An 18970-nucleotide genomic window follows, 5' to 3' on the forward strand; every position below is an offset into this window, starting at 1 on the left:
GAAACCGATCATTGCCATTGGTGACATGTTCAACACACGATCATACATTTTTACTTGTTAATTTAAGAAATGATGGCCATTTTTGTTTTGCTGGTAAGGTGTGTTCGTCTAGTATCCTTTCATTTAAGGTGTAATTAATGCTCATAACTACTTTACTTCCAGTTAGCTGGTCTTGTGATTACTACACTGATACAACATGTATACAAAACCGTATATATGTATGACTGTCTGACTGACTGTATGTATGTATGTATGTATGTGTACATATTCTTTTATATCACAATCTCTCACCTGTTCCTTCCGTATTAAGCGTATGGTGCCATTCTTAACATCTTCTTTTGTACTTTGTCGTCCATGCTTAGAAAAGGAAACCTAAGGGTTACACTCAATTCCTCACCCACCCACACGAACCCCAAACAGGCTGGCAGATAAATAATAAATGACAAATGACATATACAATTTACTTTTTAATCGGCGATTAAAATTACAGAAAAGTTTATGATTCAAGCTTAGACGAAGTTGTCTTATTTGAAAGTGAAGTACTGTTTTATAAACCAGGAAGAGGCCCCCCGGCATTAGATCCGTAAAGTCGTGTTACTAAATAAACGTGGATAATGATCCCGATGCATTGTGGGGTAGTAAAAATAGCGAGTGAAATGTCGCCCTTATTTACCTTAGGCACAATCATGAAATAGATCATATCACTCCACTTTTAAAATGGCGAAGATCGGACTTACAATAGGTATTCTATTTGTTCATGTAGGTGAGTTGATTAATTGAATACGTTAAATTAATATATTTTTGTGATCTGACTCGACACGTTATACTTAGCATACCTATATATCATACTTGTTCGTAGATATGTACAGAATTGGAATGGTAATTAGTAGAGAATAAAAATGAAATCTCTTAAGTTAGTTTGGATTGGGGTTCAAAATCTCGCTATATACCATTAGATCCTTTCAGTAGTAGTAAATTCGGAACCTGGTTTCTAACAGATGTTCGCTTATTTGGTTTGTCATGAAGATATCACACTCTCCCTTTTCTTTTGCAAGGTACCACCCACATTGTCATCATCGCGTACAGGTCGTGATTTATGTTTACTGCGTATTGGCTGTTGACGTTTAACCATTGAAAAATACGTAAATATATTTTGTTGTGGGAATGAATTAAAAGATTGCTATTAATAATTAAGGTACATATTTGTTTGCAATATTTTTTAGAGTTATTTCATTTATATACTTAACTACAACATGTATACCTTACATGTAACTATGTTGAGACCTTCATAGAACACTTGATAATTGCCAAACACCAATGTTATATATATATATATATATATATATATATATATATATATATATATATATATATATATATATATATATATAAAGTTCCTTGGTTAACACTGGGTGGGGGGGATTGTCAGTACGACAAAGTTACGCCTGAAAGGGCGTCCACTAAAAGTATATTTTTCCGAATAAAGACAGGGAAAAAGATGTCAGAATTGATGAGTTCAGTCCAATTAACTAGGTCTCTATGATTTGATATTAGATCTCTTTGTCAGAGGATTTAACAAACTTAGGGCAAATTATGAATAGTTCTAAGCATATCCCAAGGATCTAGTTAACCTCAGTTTAAACGAACTTGATGACAGCAAAATTTTGGATAAAAGAAAAGATAGTTTGATTCACATCATTTGTCCTTCTATTTCACTGTAAATTTTGTTCCGAAAGAAATGAATACTCGGAAATAACGTACTGAGCACTGTGTTCCAAGAAATAGTCAAATGACGAATAGAAAACTACGAGCTGGACAAGAGATGATGTCTTGCGTTATTAATTACGCCAGTTTGTGTTCTATTGTGCCACTGACAATTAAACAGTCATAAAACTATTTTATAATATATACAAGACGGGATAATTTATGTTCCCTAGATACTATAAGTTATATAAATATTAGTCACAATAGGCAATTTGTTTTCTGATTTTATAAACACCCACACAAGGGAGTATTTTTAAAGGTAACAGTACGTTTGCATTATCTGAGGTTGATTATATATATATATATATATATATATATATATATATATATATATATATATATATATATATGAGAGAGAGAGAGAGAGCAATTACTTCAGTCTAGAGCCTGGACTTGATGGTGGGTGGGGTACTAGGCATAAGAAGCATTGCAGTGATGATGTTAAGTCTTCCTGTTTATTTCAAAGGTTTCATTTTTATTATTTGCAAATAATATTTCCTAAAAAAAAACATTACAAACCAGAATAGTGCTGACGATTTACATCTTTTATTGAGTGAATTTAAACTAAAGGAAGGTCAGAATTCGTCGGGAAAAGAGAAATTGTGCATCATTATTGATATTCAGATGTATTTTTGAGTAATAAAATTAAACTTATTTTGTCATGACAAATATGCATGGTGCTCGTTTTATAACAGTATACTCCGATGGGTAGTGGCCTTCGCATTAGAAGGCCAACGGCAAGTTCTTCTTTGCTTCGCCTGATTTATGTCGCACAAATTTGTTTCAGAATTACCTCCTGCAGTTCGTGTCGCTAAAAATAATTAGTTGTATAGCTGCATTGCTTAGGAATTGTCTTGTGCAGTTTGAATCCATAAAACAATACTATTTACGTACCCCGTGCTAATTGGATCGAAACAATAGCTAGTTATATTAATTTTGAATTTCCTATGCCGTTTGGGTCGATACAAATAAATAGTTTTATTAATACCTTTCAATTATTTGCTCTAGAAAGAAGTCATAATTTTGCTGTCATTTCCTACAAGTAGGCAAATTATACCGACCTTTTCTTATTTCGTATCACCATACTCTCAAACGAAATGTCAGGAACAGAACTTCATCTCTGGTAGAACGTGGCAAACTTTAGTTGCCTATAGACAGTCATCGTAACGGTTCGGTAATTCCATGTCTTGGTATGAGGCAAGTCATCTGAACCATTCCCAGTCACAAATGGAGTCAAGCAAGACTTTGTGTTGGCCCCAACCCTCGTCAGTAGTATGTTTTATGCCATGGTTACTGATGCCTTCCGTGACTGTGACATTGGGATAGATATCACATACATGACTAATGGTAAGCTCTTCAGTTTGAGGTGACTAAGGACGAACGCACAGTTACAGGAAGGTTCTGTTCGTGAGTTCCTCTTTGCCTATGACTGTTCCCTGACTGCCATGTCTGTGTTTAACATCCAACAGAGTTCGAACCATTTCTTTTCAGTTTGAGACAATTTCGATCTCACAGTCAGTATCACGATGACAGAGGTAATGCAACAACGTGTTCCGGAAAGTTTGACGAAGAGCCTACTATAATAGCAAATGGGCAAACTCCTCTGTCAGTAGACGAGTTTTCCTCTCTCCTATGTGTAGAAGCGCACAGAAATCAGTCTGAAAACAAACTGAAGTTAGACAAAGTCAATATGTTGCCGATTCTGAAGCATGCATCTTAAATCTGGAGGGTGAACAGTCATCATGTCAAGAAGCTGAACCATTTGGCATGAGCTGCCCGGTAAAACTGATGAGAGTAAGATGACATGACTAGCTCCTAGACACAGAGGTCCTCACACGGGCAGGCATTCCAAGCATCCACTTTGCTGATGAAAACATAGATGGAATGGGCAGGTAAGATATGGCTAGCCTATTCCATTCACGTAATTTATGTATCGCCGTTCTATTTTATACATGTATCTTATAATATATAAGATCACCACGAGATAAACGATCTCAGAGTGCTCAGAAGAAACACTTCAAAATTCTCTCAAGTCATCCTTGGACACATCAGAATTGACCCTGAATCTTGGGAAGACCTCGCACGGGATCGCTCCATCGATTGCCTTTTCATCCGTACTGGAGCTACAGACTTGGAACTGAGGAGAATTTCAGATTCAGTGCAGTAGCGCGAGCAGCGTAAATCTCGATACTGCAACACATCCTTTGTTTTTTAAGTAACTCCAAGTGGTCTTTCCTGTCAAGTGTGCGACTGACACTTTAGAACACGATTTGGATTGATCAATCACACCCATAATCACAGAAACCAAACGAGCTAGTAATGTCATGGTCATCTTCCTGCACGAAAATAGGAAACTGTGCAGCGTCTCCCTTACAGTGGATTTTGTGTGACTATGGATTTGATCTTGTTTTGTTTTGTTTTAAATTTATTAACTGTCAACTGTTTAACAAAAACAGCCTTATTTCACTTGTACACTGAAATATTTGATTTATAAGATACTGGAATCTTCGGGTGGGGTTTTATTTATTCAAGTATAAAAATACTCTTTTATGTTACTGTCTTTCTCTACGATAATGTTACGTCCCCTTTTTGCTTTCTCAGAATGTATAGTTAGTACGATGGGGGATGTTCTATTGAGTTCTGCAACCCGTAATTTTGAAACAAAGTGCATCATTTTAAAAGAAAACAATAAGTTGCTATAAATAATGCTCTGCACTTTGGATATCCTTTTTGAATCAGACAAGGATTTCACCAAAATGCCTGCGCGTCGGAGTCTTGACAGGCATGATAGTGACTTTGATCGGTACTACGTCATATTGAATTCTTTGCATCGGGCAGCGTAATTTACAACAACGACTTATTTTATAGGAGAAAAAAAACGTGTCCATACTAATTTTGAAAAGTTTTCAAATTCATTTTGTGACGATTCAGCAGTTGTGATTAATATTTGTGGTAATGAATTCCAGTCTTTGTTTGTTTGTTTTGGTGGGGTGGGGGATACAATCTAAATTTGTAAGTATCAGTGTTTGTGCGTATGATATGATTTAAGTATGCTCGTGCTGATTTCTGCTGGTTTATTTTCATTTAATTAAACTTGTGGCGTGGCGTTTGTTGTGTTTTGGACCATTATAAAAAAATATTGATCTTTTTCCCGGTCAAAGTTTTGCTAACGGTTTCCAATACAGCTTATTCAATACTGAGGCCATACTTCATAATTGGATGTAACACTCCTGGCGGTACGCATTTGGATTTTTTTCTTCAATCTTGTAAAATCTGGCAATGGCAGTGGGGTGTCCCAGATTATACAAGCATAAACCCTTGAAAACTATCTTTCGCAGTAAGATGACAAATTACGTATTAATAGAACTTAATAGTTTTGACGGTAGGTGAGGTGGAGACTCCATTCAAAATTGTATTTGTGAAAATGTTATGATTCAAAAATAAAACAAACAAAACTGTGTATCAAATAATTGATTTCATCTATTCATTGGAATGCCAACGCTGGTATATGGGACACGGTAGATTTGACTGGAGACAGGAGGACGAAGTAGGGAAGAGGATCGCTACATTTAAAGCCTAGCAGTGGAAGTTCTAATCTGAATTTCCTCTGACTCATGCCAACCCATTTTTGATATCTGGACATCCCAACATAAATGTTCAAATATCAAAAAAGGGTTGGCATGGGAAAGAACAATCCCGGATTATGGAAGTTGGTAATCTTCACAGCTAGCAGCTAAAACAGAGGTTTACCCAGCGAAAATAATTACTTTGGCAATATAAGACATGAACTCGTTGATGGGCAGGTACAACAGATCTATTGTTTAGTATATGCGAAATTCCAAGTCACGGCTGAACAAGCCCTATCAAGTTATTGCTATATACCGTACGTTGTCCACGGCGGTAACACTAACCATGGACTAATTTAGGTCATAGTGTTATATAGCCGTGAAATTTATGAGTGTGTTTACATATCAGATCACCACAGCCAGAAGGTAAAATTTTCGAGGTGGTATATATGTACTTGTCATGTTCCATTAAATATTTCTATTTTTAGCATTTACACTGACTTCGTTTTCATAAATACTGTTGCGTGATTGATTGTTGTAGCCATGAAATCGGAGGTGTGCATTCACCCCTGTCTGTCACTTAAGTTAGAATTCATAAACAGTAGCTATATTTATAATGATATTCTGGATTAAATGGCTGTTCGAACTTGGAATTATCTACCGAAGACGCAGACAAGATGTACCATTCAACACCATTTCCTGTTGGTTCATTAATAAACAGAAGCAGAAATGACTACCCATTAACCCCCTCCCCCTCCACATGATCAAGGGATCGTCCTGGGGTTCGCCAATGTCGCAAATTGCGATTTTGTTTCCTTATTGGCGACAAAATATACCATCTGGCGATTTTTGTAGCGACAGCCTTTTCGGTCATTTAATTTGTACACACAATCACATCCCTCCTCCGCTCAAATATGAAATGAGAACGGACATTGCAAATACAATCTGTATTTATGCTTATACTAGACCCTGATGACCGCTCCAGTGGCCTAGTGGTTAGAGCGTCCGCCTTTGATGCGGGAGGTCGTGGGTTCAATCCCCGCTGAGTCATACTTATAAATTTGTTACTAACAGCTGCTTCGCTTGGCGCTCAGCATTACCAGGTTAGTGTTAGGACTGGTCGGCCTGGTGTCCGGCTAATGTGACGGTGATTGTGCTGCGCGATGCGACACGATGCCCCATGCTAGACCTCACTATAAACTGCAGACATCGTAACGATATGACCGATTTTGTTTTAAAAGCTACGTTAAAAATCCAAAATCACACACACACTCTCATAGCATATATCCAGGTGTTAACTCTTCTATTACGTGACATTCATCACATCATCGACCCCAATATATCTACTACAAGATTTTGCGTACGAGCTCATCGTTAAATGCTTAGTGTATGCGGATACTGTATATAAATGCGTTATGTGGTGTGTTTATATTCATCTTTCATACCTGTGTAATGTTTTGAAATGTTGCAGCTATGACAATGTGTAGGCCGACCATGTATAGTTCTGTGATGAATCGTAATATTATAATTTTGTAATGGATGGTATTATTGTAACTTTGTTATGAATAGTATTATTGTAACTTTGTGATGCATTGTAATATTCAAAATCTGCGATGGAATGATTGGTTTTAATGGCGTGATTATGAGCTCATACCTCAGAAGTCATGAAATCATAGCTGAGTTGGAGGCATTATGGATGTTCATGAAAGGGACTGGTACCAAAGGTTTGGTCTCACTAGTGCACATTCCATTTGAGCTCTTCTCAGTGAGGCGCTGAATTTTTTTCTTCTCCTTAGGGCTACTCCCATTAGGGCGCAAAAAATCTCACTAGAGCGCATTCACAATAGGGCGCGGAGAAAAAAAAATATTAAGTTCAACAAGATTGAATTGCCGTCACGTTTGATAACATAAAAGCCTTACTGCATTTTACGTGACTTTTTTCTTCTCCAAAAGCTAACGCTCTACATGTACTTCATCATGCAATGACATTTTAAATTAGAATTACTTAAAACATGACTTTTTTGTGTATAAAGGCAATTTTCTTTACCTACAAAGTTATGTTTGATAGTATTACGTTTACATTAATGTGTTACGATAATTTAAACCTGTATAATGTTTACGTTAATTTGTTACCATGGTTTAAGATTGTATCAAGTTTACATTAAAGTATTACCATGAGTTAAAATTATATTACGTTTACATTAATGTGTTACCATGGTTTAGAACTGTATAACGGTTAATGTGTTACCATGGTTTAGAACTGTATAACGGTTAATGTGTTACTATGGTTTAGAACTGTATAACGGTTAATGTGTTACCATGGTTTAGAACTGTATAACGGTTAATGTGTTACTATGGTTTAGAACTGTATAACGGTTAATGTGTTACTATGGTTTAAAATTGTGTTTCCTTCATAATAATGTCTTACCTTGGTTTAAAATTGTATTTCGTTTACACCGTGTAACCATCTTTTAAAATTGTATTCCATTTGCAATAATGTATTACCATAGTTTAAAATATTACCAGGTTTACATTAGTTTGTTACCATAGTTTAAAACTGTATTACGTTTACATCAATTTGTTTATGGTTTGAAATTATATTACATGTACAGTTAACACATTTGCAAGGAGGCGGTAACTTTGTTTATATTTATGGGTTTAAAGGCTTCTATAATGCAATACACACTATATATCAGAATGTTCATATTTTGCTAAATAACTCAGAAGTGTGCATTAAATATGTATATTTTAACTCACAGAGAAGAAAATGAAGATAATCTGTGCAATTATCGATGTTTTACGGAAAACGCTCCGGAAATATTACTATACTTCCGGTGATAACAGGATTTTCTGAAGTGACGCACTGTCGGGAATTCCATAGAGTTTAGCGTATGTGGTGATGACGGCTGAATCTAGTGATGATTCTAGCAAATTTGCGACAAATTTTTCATGCTCATTTTCGTCGTGTGAGGAAGGTGAACGGCGAACGTAATGAATCTTAAGAAGATTCTCCTCGCTGAGAATAGACCACAGGAGTTCGTTACGAATGAGCAATGATGTTAAATTATTAGGTTACTAGACTAAGCACTCGCTCCGGCAAGTAGAGTACTGCCGCCTCTAGTTTGTTCGAATCTTACCTTTCGGTCAATGGTGAAATCCAAGACTATCTGAATGCAAACGGCACTGCCTGCCATTACTTGTCCAGATGTACAAATTGGCGAACATTTATTGTAATTTCTCCAATATGTCACATACTGAACGAAGTGTGTCGAGCTGTTTTGCAAATTAAACTATTCTTGATTACGACTGGCTTAAGTTGGAAATTAGCAGACGCAATTAGGATAAACTAACAGGGTTGGGACTACCGAGGGGTGCGGACTCGTGTCTTCCATTGTGTTATATTGTTACAGGTAAGAACCCACATCCCTTAATTCATGGACAGATACTCCTAATTTTCTTTGTAACGAACCCCTGTGGTTTTTGTTGATCTGGTGTTCACGGACTCAGTTATCTGACGAGAAAACACGCTTGGTGCTGCATTTTGGTAGGAGTCGTCTGATGGTGGTAATACCATTAATCCTATATGTAAGACCTGACGCTGATATTTATGTATTGGGCGTCTGGGTCTTACAGCCTAACTAACGGCGCTGTGTAGTGTGTTTTGACGACGACTAACATCGTTACGAAAGTAAAATTTTCAGGAATATTTCACACAACTGACAACTAAAATAAAGACGCTTTTCTACAGATTAATGTTATAATATTTTAGTCAGTCTTTACTTACTCTGATGCCTTTTCTCTAACAAATTCAAATTCTCACAAAAGAAATGGACCCGTTTTCAAGTTTCTTTGGCCTACATTTCAGTTGGTTGGAAAGGATGAACGCCGAGAATGCCGAAATCGGGTTAAGTAAAAATATTATCTTTTAACAAATCGAATAAAAAATATATTATGCCTATTGGAACTGTAAGCAACGGTTCGTTTGGTTCAAGAAACAGATCCCCAACATGAACCTACTTGAACTTACTTCGGCATACCTCTACTACTGTCGCATTGCAACAAATTCAAATGTATGTCAACGGAACGTGAAAATGCATCCATTTGTTAGTGTCATATTTTCATTCCACCAGGATAAAGACAGCACACTAGGTATATTAATTACAAATAAATTGGTGGAAAAATGTCGATATAGGCTGCCAAGTGTGTGAGATGTTCCTGAAACTTTGATTACTCATTCCGATGTCAACGACATCGGAACACACTATACAATGCCGTTATTTGGATAGTAAGACATAGATATAAAACAAAACCAACATGTGCTATGTCTTACATGTAGGACTAGTAATCCCATGTGACTCTTTAATTTTACAGTCGGTATCGAAGTCGTCGTCTCTTAAATGCTCACTGTGCACTATCTCGCCTGTCAGTGGTCGGATAACGCACAGTACCAGTTACTGAATGCAGCTAACAAGGAAAGTATAACTGAAATTTCCTAGACCAAGTCACTTCCGCTTTGTCTTATGGAAATTGTCGAGCGCGAAATCGGCTAGGAGCATGCTGCCTTGTGCGATAAAAGGTCGATGTTTAGTAGTCATTATTTTCATTACTGATGACGTATTTAACAATATACCTTTAAAAAATCACATCTAGAATATTAAATTTATCACATAAACGAAAGTTGTGTGAATACACTAGTAGATCTTAAAACATGGTCACCAATCTCCTTGGAAATTTGTCCGACAGTATATAGATTAAAGGATGCAAGGCTGTTAAGGCTTCTGTTGACCCGTCAGATCTTAAAAAAATTAACCAAAGAATGTGACTTGAGCTGTTTAAGACTCATCTATAAGAGTTCAAGAGTCCCCGTTCAAAAATCTGGATCTTTGCACCTTCTTGTTTTTCTCTTTTTGTGATAGGGTGAACATGCGGAAAGGACCAGATTTTTATTTTAGCAACTACGTATTAAGTTATATATTCCAATCGATTATAGAAGTGTATGCATGTTATGTTCTTTCTCAGACAACTGTCCTATTGCATACAGACACATCACTTTGTTATTGACTATTATATTAAATCGCTTATAAGTCTAGTCCAATTGAAAACATGATTATGAGACGGCAGATCTGTGTCTATGCAATCTGCAGTTGGTACTGACCTATACGATAGTATATACGATAAATATCTACATTATAATGTGCAATTAACCGTATGACCATACTGTCAAGAAAAGGTCACATGAAAGTGAATGTGTTCTGAATATAACTGGCACGGTCCGTAGGCTACTGACAAATAAATATAAAGGATATTTTCTTTCCTACGTTAATACCGGCTATATTTCATGTGGTACCAAAAACATGAAGCCACGAGTTAACCCATCACATTACTGGTACCACAGGATGAATATTTCCGGTATTAACGTAGGAAAAGAAACTTATGTTTGTTAACTGTTTGATATTATTTGCAAACAATACAAGTCCAATTCAGCAATTCATCACAGCGGGGGTTGGTCGTTGTCTTCAAGGAAGTAAGGGGAACTAACTTTAGAGAGACGCGAGTGATCAAATTTCTATATCAAAGAATAATTTCCTTGTCTAAAATGTAATGCAATTTCTGTTTGCATGTATTACTTTGGTAGACACACACGATCAAGCGTTGCATGGCATGATGGGAAATCTTATATTTTCCGCATGAGATGACAGAAGGATATATTCGACTCATATGAAAAAATAAGGATATATTTTTAACATGTGAAAACATAGGATTGAAGAAAGAAAAAAATTATTTCTACAATAAGTATATATATTTCACACTTAAATATATAATAAAACATTAATTGCCACGGGTCGTAGGCTTCTACTTAAAATATAACATGCATTGTCACGGTCCGAATGTTTCTACCAAAAATATAACAGATTTAATTTTCACTGTCATAAGCTTCTTCAAAACATAATATGGTAATTGTGACAGTCTGTGGACTTCTACAAAGAAATATAACATGGCAATTATTACATTCCGTAGTCTTCAATCAAACATACAGCATTAATTGTCACGATCCGTAGGCTTCCACCAAAAATATAACATGGTGATTGTCACAGTCCGTAGGCTTCTACCAAATATATAACATGGCAATTGTCACTGTCCGTAGGCTTCTACCAGAATTATAACATGGTAACTGTCACAGTTGGTAGGCTTCAACAAATATATAACATGGTAATTGTCACAGTCCGTTGGCTTCTACCAAATATATAACATGGTAATTGTCACAGTCCGTATGCTTCAAAAATATATAACAATAATTGTCACGATCAGTATGCTTCCTCTAAATATATAACATGGTAATTGTCACAGTCCGTAGGCTTCTACCAAAATTATAACATGGTAATTGTCACAGTCCGTATGCTTCAACAAATGTATGACATGGTAATGGCCACAGTCCATATGCTTCTACCAATTATATAAAATGGTAATTGTCACAGTCCGTAGGCTTCAACGTAAATATAACATTAATTGTTACGATCAGTGGGCTTCCACCAAATATATAACATGGTAATTGTCACAGTCCGTAGGTTTCCACTAAAAACATAACATCTTAATTGTCACGGTCCGTAGCCTTCTACTAAAAATATAACATTAACTGTCACAATCCGTAGGCTTCTACAAAAAATATAACATATGAAGTGTCACTGTCTGTAGGCTTCTTCAAAAATGTAACATTAATTATCACGGTCCGTATTCTTTTTCCAAAAATATAAAATATTAATTTTCACTGTCCATAGGCTTCTGCCAAAACAAAACATTATTTTCACGGTCCGTAGGCTTCTACAAAAATATAACATTATTTTCACGGTCCGTAGGCTTCTACAAAAATACAACGTATGAATTGTATCTGTATAGTTTTTACCGAAGAAGCGGATCCTGTGGGACGGGGGATCATTAAGCATTGTGTAACTCATTCAATAAAGAAAAGTCTACATTGCAGGGTTTTGCATATATCAGTGTAATTTTTCTGGAGGACAGACGGACTATTGTGCGGAGCCATGCTGTGAACACAGCTGCTGCAGTGGAAAGTAAATAACTCTCTTTCTCTCTCTCTCTCTCTCTCTCTCTCTCTCTCTCTCTCCGGCTTATTTTCATGTCCCCAAGTTTCGCAGAAGCGACATCTTCATTTTGACTTGTCCGTGGAGACGCGGTTAGCAAGAAATCAAGAAAACACTCAGCGAAGACAAATGAAATTCTAAAGGCTTACTTGAATTCATATGTAGATGACCGTATTAAATTTTTCAAGCCTTTATATCCAAGTTCTAATATATTTTTAAAACACATATTTTAAGTTATTGGGCTTGAAATTATAAAAAGTGTTATATTCCTCTTGTTAAACCATATTTCGAAATAAAATAAAATACAGCTGTCTTGAATCTTATTGGAGCATCAAAGCTGAGACTGTGTCATGAATACATGAAAAATACCATGCTTTGGAATGAAATTTTGTCGCACATATTAGAAAGTACCAGTGCCATTAATTAGTATATCTTTGTACCTGATACAATTACTGTATGTCTGCATCATAGACATTTGGCTAACTTTGCAATTTATATTGTCAAAAATATGTTGATTGATTGGAAAATATCTATTGGTATTTATATATACTGGCATTAAAGTTGTTTCATAGATCTAGTTAATTATTTCTAATTATGGCTCAATTTCAGTGACCATGGACCTAGCGTTCACATTGTTGGTATTGCCGCCAGTGGAACTTTGATAGCTTCTTTGCTCATCTTTCTTTTCTGCATGGGAATCTGGTGTAACTCCAAGAAAAAACGATCCCGAAACAATTCAAATCAACAATGTCCGGAAAGAACTGCGGCGGAACTGTCAGGTAATTATGAAATAGGACCAAGTAAAAATGTAAGCTAATTAAACAACTGAATCGCCATCTATTTTCCAATAAATGTTTGAACCTGTACGGCAAAATATATATGTATAAATAGTATATAACGTAGTTTTTGAGATGTTCATATGAATTGGTCTTTGTGCTGGGTTAAAACAAAATATCATGAGAGAGAGAGAGAGAGAGAGAGAGAGAGAGAGAACTTTATTACACTCAGGTTGTAAAGTTTACAACATATGAGGTATGTAAGAAAAAGAGCATGAATATAGCGAATAAAATCATTATATAATGCTTAAGGGGGATTACAAAATTAGGATGAAATCATTATATAATGCTTAAGAGTGATTACAAAATTAGGATGAAATCATTATATAATTCTTAAGAGTGATTACAAAATTAGGATGAAATCATTATATAATGCTTAAGAGTGATTACAAAATTAGGATGAAATCATTATATAATGCTTAAGAAAGATTACAAATTTAGGATGAAATCATTATATAATGCTTAAGAGTAATTACAAAATTAGGATGAAATCATTATATAATGCTTAAGAGTGATTACAAAATTAGGATGAAATCATTATATAATGCTTAAAGGGGATTACAAAATTAGGATGAAATCATTATATAATGCTTAAGAGTGATTACAAAATTAGGATGAAATCATGATATAATGCTTAAGAGTGATTATAAAATTAGGATGAAATCATTATATAATGCTTAAGAGGGATTACAAAATTAGGATGAAATCATGATATAATGCTTAAGAGGGATTGCAAAATTAGGATGAAATCATGATATAATGCTAGTAGTGAATGGGGGCACCCTAAGGACAATGGGACTTAGTATTAAAAACACCCCTGGGCAAATCTGGGGACAATGGAAATTTAACATGGAGAAAAACGCTGGGTCACTCTAGGGACAATGGGAATTGAACATGGGGAATAGAGTTTGGGCTTGTCTACGGACAAGGGGAATTGAACATGGGATTTTTTTTTAAAAAAAATTTGTTTAAAAAAAAAGGGGTAGGCAATGGAAAGGCTATCTCTTTTCGAGAAATATGGCTGGCCCTGAAAAGGGCCTTTGGGTTTATGTTAATGTATCCATTAACATAAAGGGCACCGCATTGGTCTTCTTCTTCTTGTCCTTAGGCTGCGTATCCCTGTTGGCCCGTAAATCAGCACTCTTTTGAGGCATCCTTGTCTTTCAACGTAAATCCTACGTATCCACAGGCTGGTGTCCGTCCTGTGGACAACGGTCCACTTGGATCGGACATACATGGGTATGTCCGTCCGGAACATCATGGAAGACACAAGCGTAGAAGATTGCACATCGGTCCACATCTTGAAGCGACGAGAACAGGTGAATCAATGCAGTGAACTGCGCTTATTTATAGGTAGAGGTAGGATTGAAACGGATTGAGTTCATTCACCAATCCGAACTCGCGTTACAAAATTCAGTCAGCCCGCATCCAATCCGAAGAGAGCAGTCTGTGACGTCACGTGGTCTATATAGATTCGTTAGCGCTTGTGTGCAGTCAATCTATGCGACAGTGATTCAACATGACGGAAACTCAGAAAACGATCCAATGGGGTGCACCAGCAGGGGAGACCGCCCAAGGGAACCCGGACTTACTTTCAGAACAGGTGAACTGGGATTTTGTCGATTTTCTTACCTCGCAAGAATTTGTTCCGGAACCTTCGTTACCTTCTTCATTACCGCAAGTGGAGAATTTTAGACAGAGACAGAAAGAAGAATTGGAGAAATTTATACAACGACAAAAGGAAGCGGAACAAGCTTTTCTCCTACAGCAGCAGCAGCAAGAAGAAGAAGAGGTAAGAAAAAAAACAACAGCAACAACAGCAAGAAGAAGTAGCAGCAAAGAAACAAGAGGGTGAAAATCAAACGGTCACGGTACTGTTGGACATTTTAGCGGAGTTAAGAAGTCTGAAACAAATGTATCAGACTTCTTTATCACGACCGAAGAGAATACGACCTTCCCGAGCTAAACACGTCAACCCTGTGACTAAGCCTACCGTACCACCCTTAGTGATTTCAACCCAATCATCATCAACGTTACGCAGTTCAGAAGTAGGCCTTGGCCGTGGCAAAGGCTTAAGACAGTTAAAGTTGATTGGTTAAACTCACCCCTACACCAAAATAAAAAGGCCCTTTTCAGGGCCACCCACATTTCTCGAAAAGAAATACAATTTCAATTTGCCAATAACTCAAAAAAAACCCCCACTCATTTTACCCTTATAGTACGTGTCTTTGTATGAGTGCGTGAGTGTTGCTTCTTATTTTAAAATCAAAACTCAAAGACACTTACCTTGTATCATTAATTTATTCTTTTCTCCATTTTTTTACAATCCAATTCACAATTCACAACAGAACACTTTAATAAAAAGTTCATTGACTTCTTCTTCTTTAGTCTCTCTGTTTTTTAAATTTCTTCACCGTCTTTTCCTCATTTTCTTCCCTTCTTCTTTTCTTCTCCTGTTTCTTTGCCTCTTGTAAATAGAATTGTCTTCTTTCTTCCTCTTCTTCCTCTGAAGAATCCCTCTCTTCTTCTTCCGAAGAATCCCTCTCTTCTTCTGAAGAATCCTTCTTTTCTTCTGATTCCTCTTGTTTCTTTTTTGGGCAATCTGGAGACCAATGTCCTTTTTCTTTACAATAATAACAGGTATCTTGACTTTTGTCTTTTTTAGCCCCTGTTTTTTTTTCTTTTTTGACGGTCTGGACATTCTGAAGACCAATGCCCTTTCTTCTGACAGATATAGCAAGTATCTTGACTTTTATCTCGAAAGGAAGGAGAGTAGTCCGTGGGCTGGTCTGAAGAGAATTTTCTGATGACCCCTCGCAAAGCTCTGACGAAACGTTCGATTTGGTTAGTCTCTTCCATCGTTGTACTCGGCTTGAGAGTGAAATGAATAGTGAAAGGACAAGACACACACCCTTTTATATACGCTGGTTTGCCATGACTATAAATTAGTCTATGGTGTTTAAACTTGAGTCATTTGACGTTTTTCACTCAAGATGAAACGATCCTATTCATTCGAGAAGAAAGAAGAAGAAGAAAGTAAGAGGCAGAAACGTGATCTATCGCCTCGTACCAGAGCTGAAATCTTGGCACAAATTCATGCCAGTGATTTTGAAGAGGACATGAGTGAACCAGAATTTGAAACCTCTACACCAAGTTCACCACCTTTAGTCAACCCTGAAAAGTACTATTCCATTCGAGAGACGGAAAAGCGCTCCTCTAGAAAATTTAGAACCACGGCTTACACCTACACGGTGAAGTTTAAAGATTTCAAGGCCGACGTACCATTGGAGAAAGCAGAAGGGTTCATCACCGAGATGTGGGATTCTTTGCTCACCGCACTCAAGCGACAATGTCAACCCAAAGAAGACGATCGCTTGACACTATCCATAGATCACGACGGTTTGAAATCCCCTGTTTGGATCGAGTTTAGCAGACCCGCAGAACTAACCCCTTCCAAAGTCATGGACAAGATTCAACACGTACAACAATCTAATGACCAGTTTGACATCACCGATGGTAAAGCCACACTGAAAATGGTCCACGTTTCTCCTCCTCAAGGGACTGGACGCAAAAAGGTCTTATTGGTGGACGACCTTCGCAACACCAAAACAAGTCTCGTCCGAATTAACAACCCTCAAGATCAGATGTGTTTAGCCCGTGCCATCGTGGTGGGACGAACCTATGCCAACAAGAACGACACGGTAGAATGGAAAAGAACCTGGGAGAACATTCGAAAATCGAACCGAACCAAACAACGAAACGATGCAGAACTCCTGTTGCAACAAGCTGGACTGTCCAAAGACACACCCTGTGGCATTCCTGAGATGCAGAAATTGCAAGATGCCCTAGCTCCACTCTACACCTTGAAAGTGCACCCTCAAGAAATGCGCGGACCTCTGTTGTTTCGAGGCCAGGATTTTAAGGACGGAAAATACATTCATGTCTATTATCACGATGACCATTTCGATACCATTACCACTATCACTGGATTCCTGGGATACAGTTATTACTGTGAGAAATGTGACTATGGCTATAATAATCGAGAGCAACACAAACATTGCGGATGGAAATGCCCAGGATGTTTGGCCTCTCCACCCTGTCTGAGCGAAGAACCAGTGCCTTGTTCAACTTGTCTGCGCACGTTTGTCAGCCCTACCTGTTACCAACAACATTTGAAGACGCAAGGTTCACAGAAGAAATGCGCTTGTCAACTGCTGAGATTGTGCCCTACGTGTGGACAAGACATACGTACCAATAGTACCAAGGCACACGCATGTCGAGGAAAGAAAAAAATGTCACATTTGTCACCACATCGTGGACTTGGAACACCAATGCTACGTGCAAAAATACCAACCCCCACCAGAGAAAGAGGACGGTCACAAGAAGAAAGGCAATTTCATCTTTTTCGATTTCGAATGCATGCAAGAGACCGACATTCACATTCCTAATTTCTGCGTGGCTCATCGAGCGTGCGAGAAGTGCATTCAAGAACCTATCTTCAGTCATTGCCCTCACTGCAGCAAGATTCCTGGAGGGCGTGAAAAAATCTTTCGGGGACCGAACACGTTAGCCGATTTTGCCCAATGGGTCTTAGATCCCATCGACAAGACGTGGAGCAAAGAGGACATCGAACGTTACGGAGATTGTCATCGTCATGCCACGGTGATGGCTCACAATTTCTCCGGATACGATGGACAGTTTCTTTTGAGGTACTATACGGAACAAGGCACCGAGCGTCCTAAAGTGACTTTGAACGGAGCCAAAATCATTTTCATGCAAGTGGGACAAGTGCAGTTTAAAGATTCGATGAGTTACTTGGCCATGCCTTTGAGTCGAATGCCTAAAACGTTTGGAATGACAGAAATGGCTAAAGGGTACTTTCCACACTTTTTCAATACGGAAGCCAATCAAGACGCCGTTCTACCCCATTTACCTGAGGCTCACTATTACGACCCCGACAACATGCGTACCGAACAACGAGAAGCTTTCTACGCTTGGTACCAGACTCACGCCTCCGACCCTTTCGACTTTCAGGAAGAAATGCTAAAGTATTGTCGTTCCGACGTGGACATTTTACGGCCTTGCTGTGGAAAATTTCGAGAACTGTTCATGGAACACGGAGGGGTCGATCCTTTGAAAGAAGCTTGCACCATTGCCAAAGCTTGTTCCTTAGTGTATCGACAACGATTCATGCCTGAAAACACCGTGGCTGTCATCAGTCCTCAAACGACCCACTATGTCAAACGTCAATACTCGGTCAAAGCCCTACGTTGGTTACATTACTTGTGCGACAAGGAAGACAAATGGATTCAGCATGCCCGCAACGGAGGGGGTGAAAAGACCATCGGAACGTATTCGGTCGATGGCTGAGACTTAGAAAACCCCAAGATCGTGTACGAGTTTAACGGTTGCTTATTTCACGGATGTCCCGTCTGTTACCCTGATCGTAGCACTAAAAATCAGTTTTTACAACGGACCATGGAAGACCTGTACCAGGACACTTGTCAGCGACGCTTGAAGTTAGAACAGCAAGGATACCAAGTGGTGGAAATGTGGGAACACGAGTACGATCACCGTATGAAAACCGATCCCGAGTTTAAACGCCTCGTGGAAAGTTACCAGTTCATGGACCCGCTGAACCCGAGGGATAGTTTGTACGGAGGAAGGACCAATGCCACCTGTTTGCTGTACCAAGCCGACGAAGAGA

General features: G+C 37.8%; 1 protein-coding gene across 2 annotated transcripts; it reads left to right on the top strand.

Annotated features, from left to right (window-relative positions):
• The first annotated feature begins 638 nt into the window (after window positions 1–638).
• Window positions 639–13352, top strand: LOC149787933 (uncharacterized). 2 transcript variants are annotated; one of them, XM_089975687.1, is made up of 3 exons: window positions 639–763; window positions 12310–12397; window positions 13037–13345. In XM_089975687.1, exons 1-3 carry the CDS (start codon window positions 718–720, stop codon window positions 13242–13244), a joined length of 342 nt encoding a protein of 113 aa, XP_089831813.1. In that variant the 5' UTR covers window positions 639–717; the 3' UTR covers window positions 13245–13345. The 2 variants fall into 2 exon arrangements, with proteins under 2 accessions (XP_089831813.1, XP_089831814.1); XM_089975688.1 differs by having other exon boundaries at window positions 645–742; window positions 13037–13352.
• The last annotated feature ends 5618 nt before the right edge of the window (window positions 13353–18970 follow it).

The sequence above is a fragment of the Sinohyriopsis cumingii genome, chromosome 11, assembly GCF_028554795.1.
Source record: "Sinohyriopsis cumingii isolate HCF-2022 chromosome 11, ASM2855479v2, whole genome shotgun sequence".
In the NCBI taxonomy this organism is placed as follows: domain Eukaryota; kingdom Metazoa; phylum Mollusca; class Bivalvia; order Unionida; family Unionidae; genus Sinohyriopsis; species Sinohyriopsis cumingii.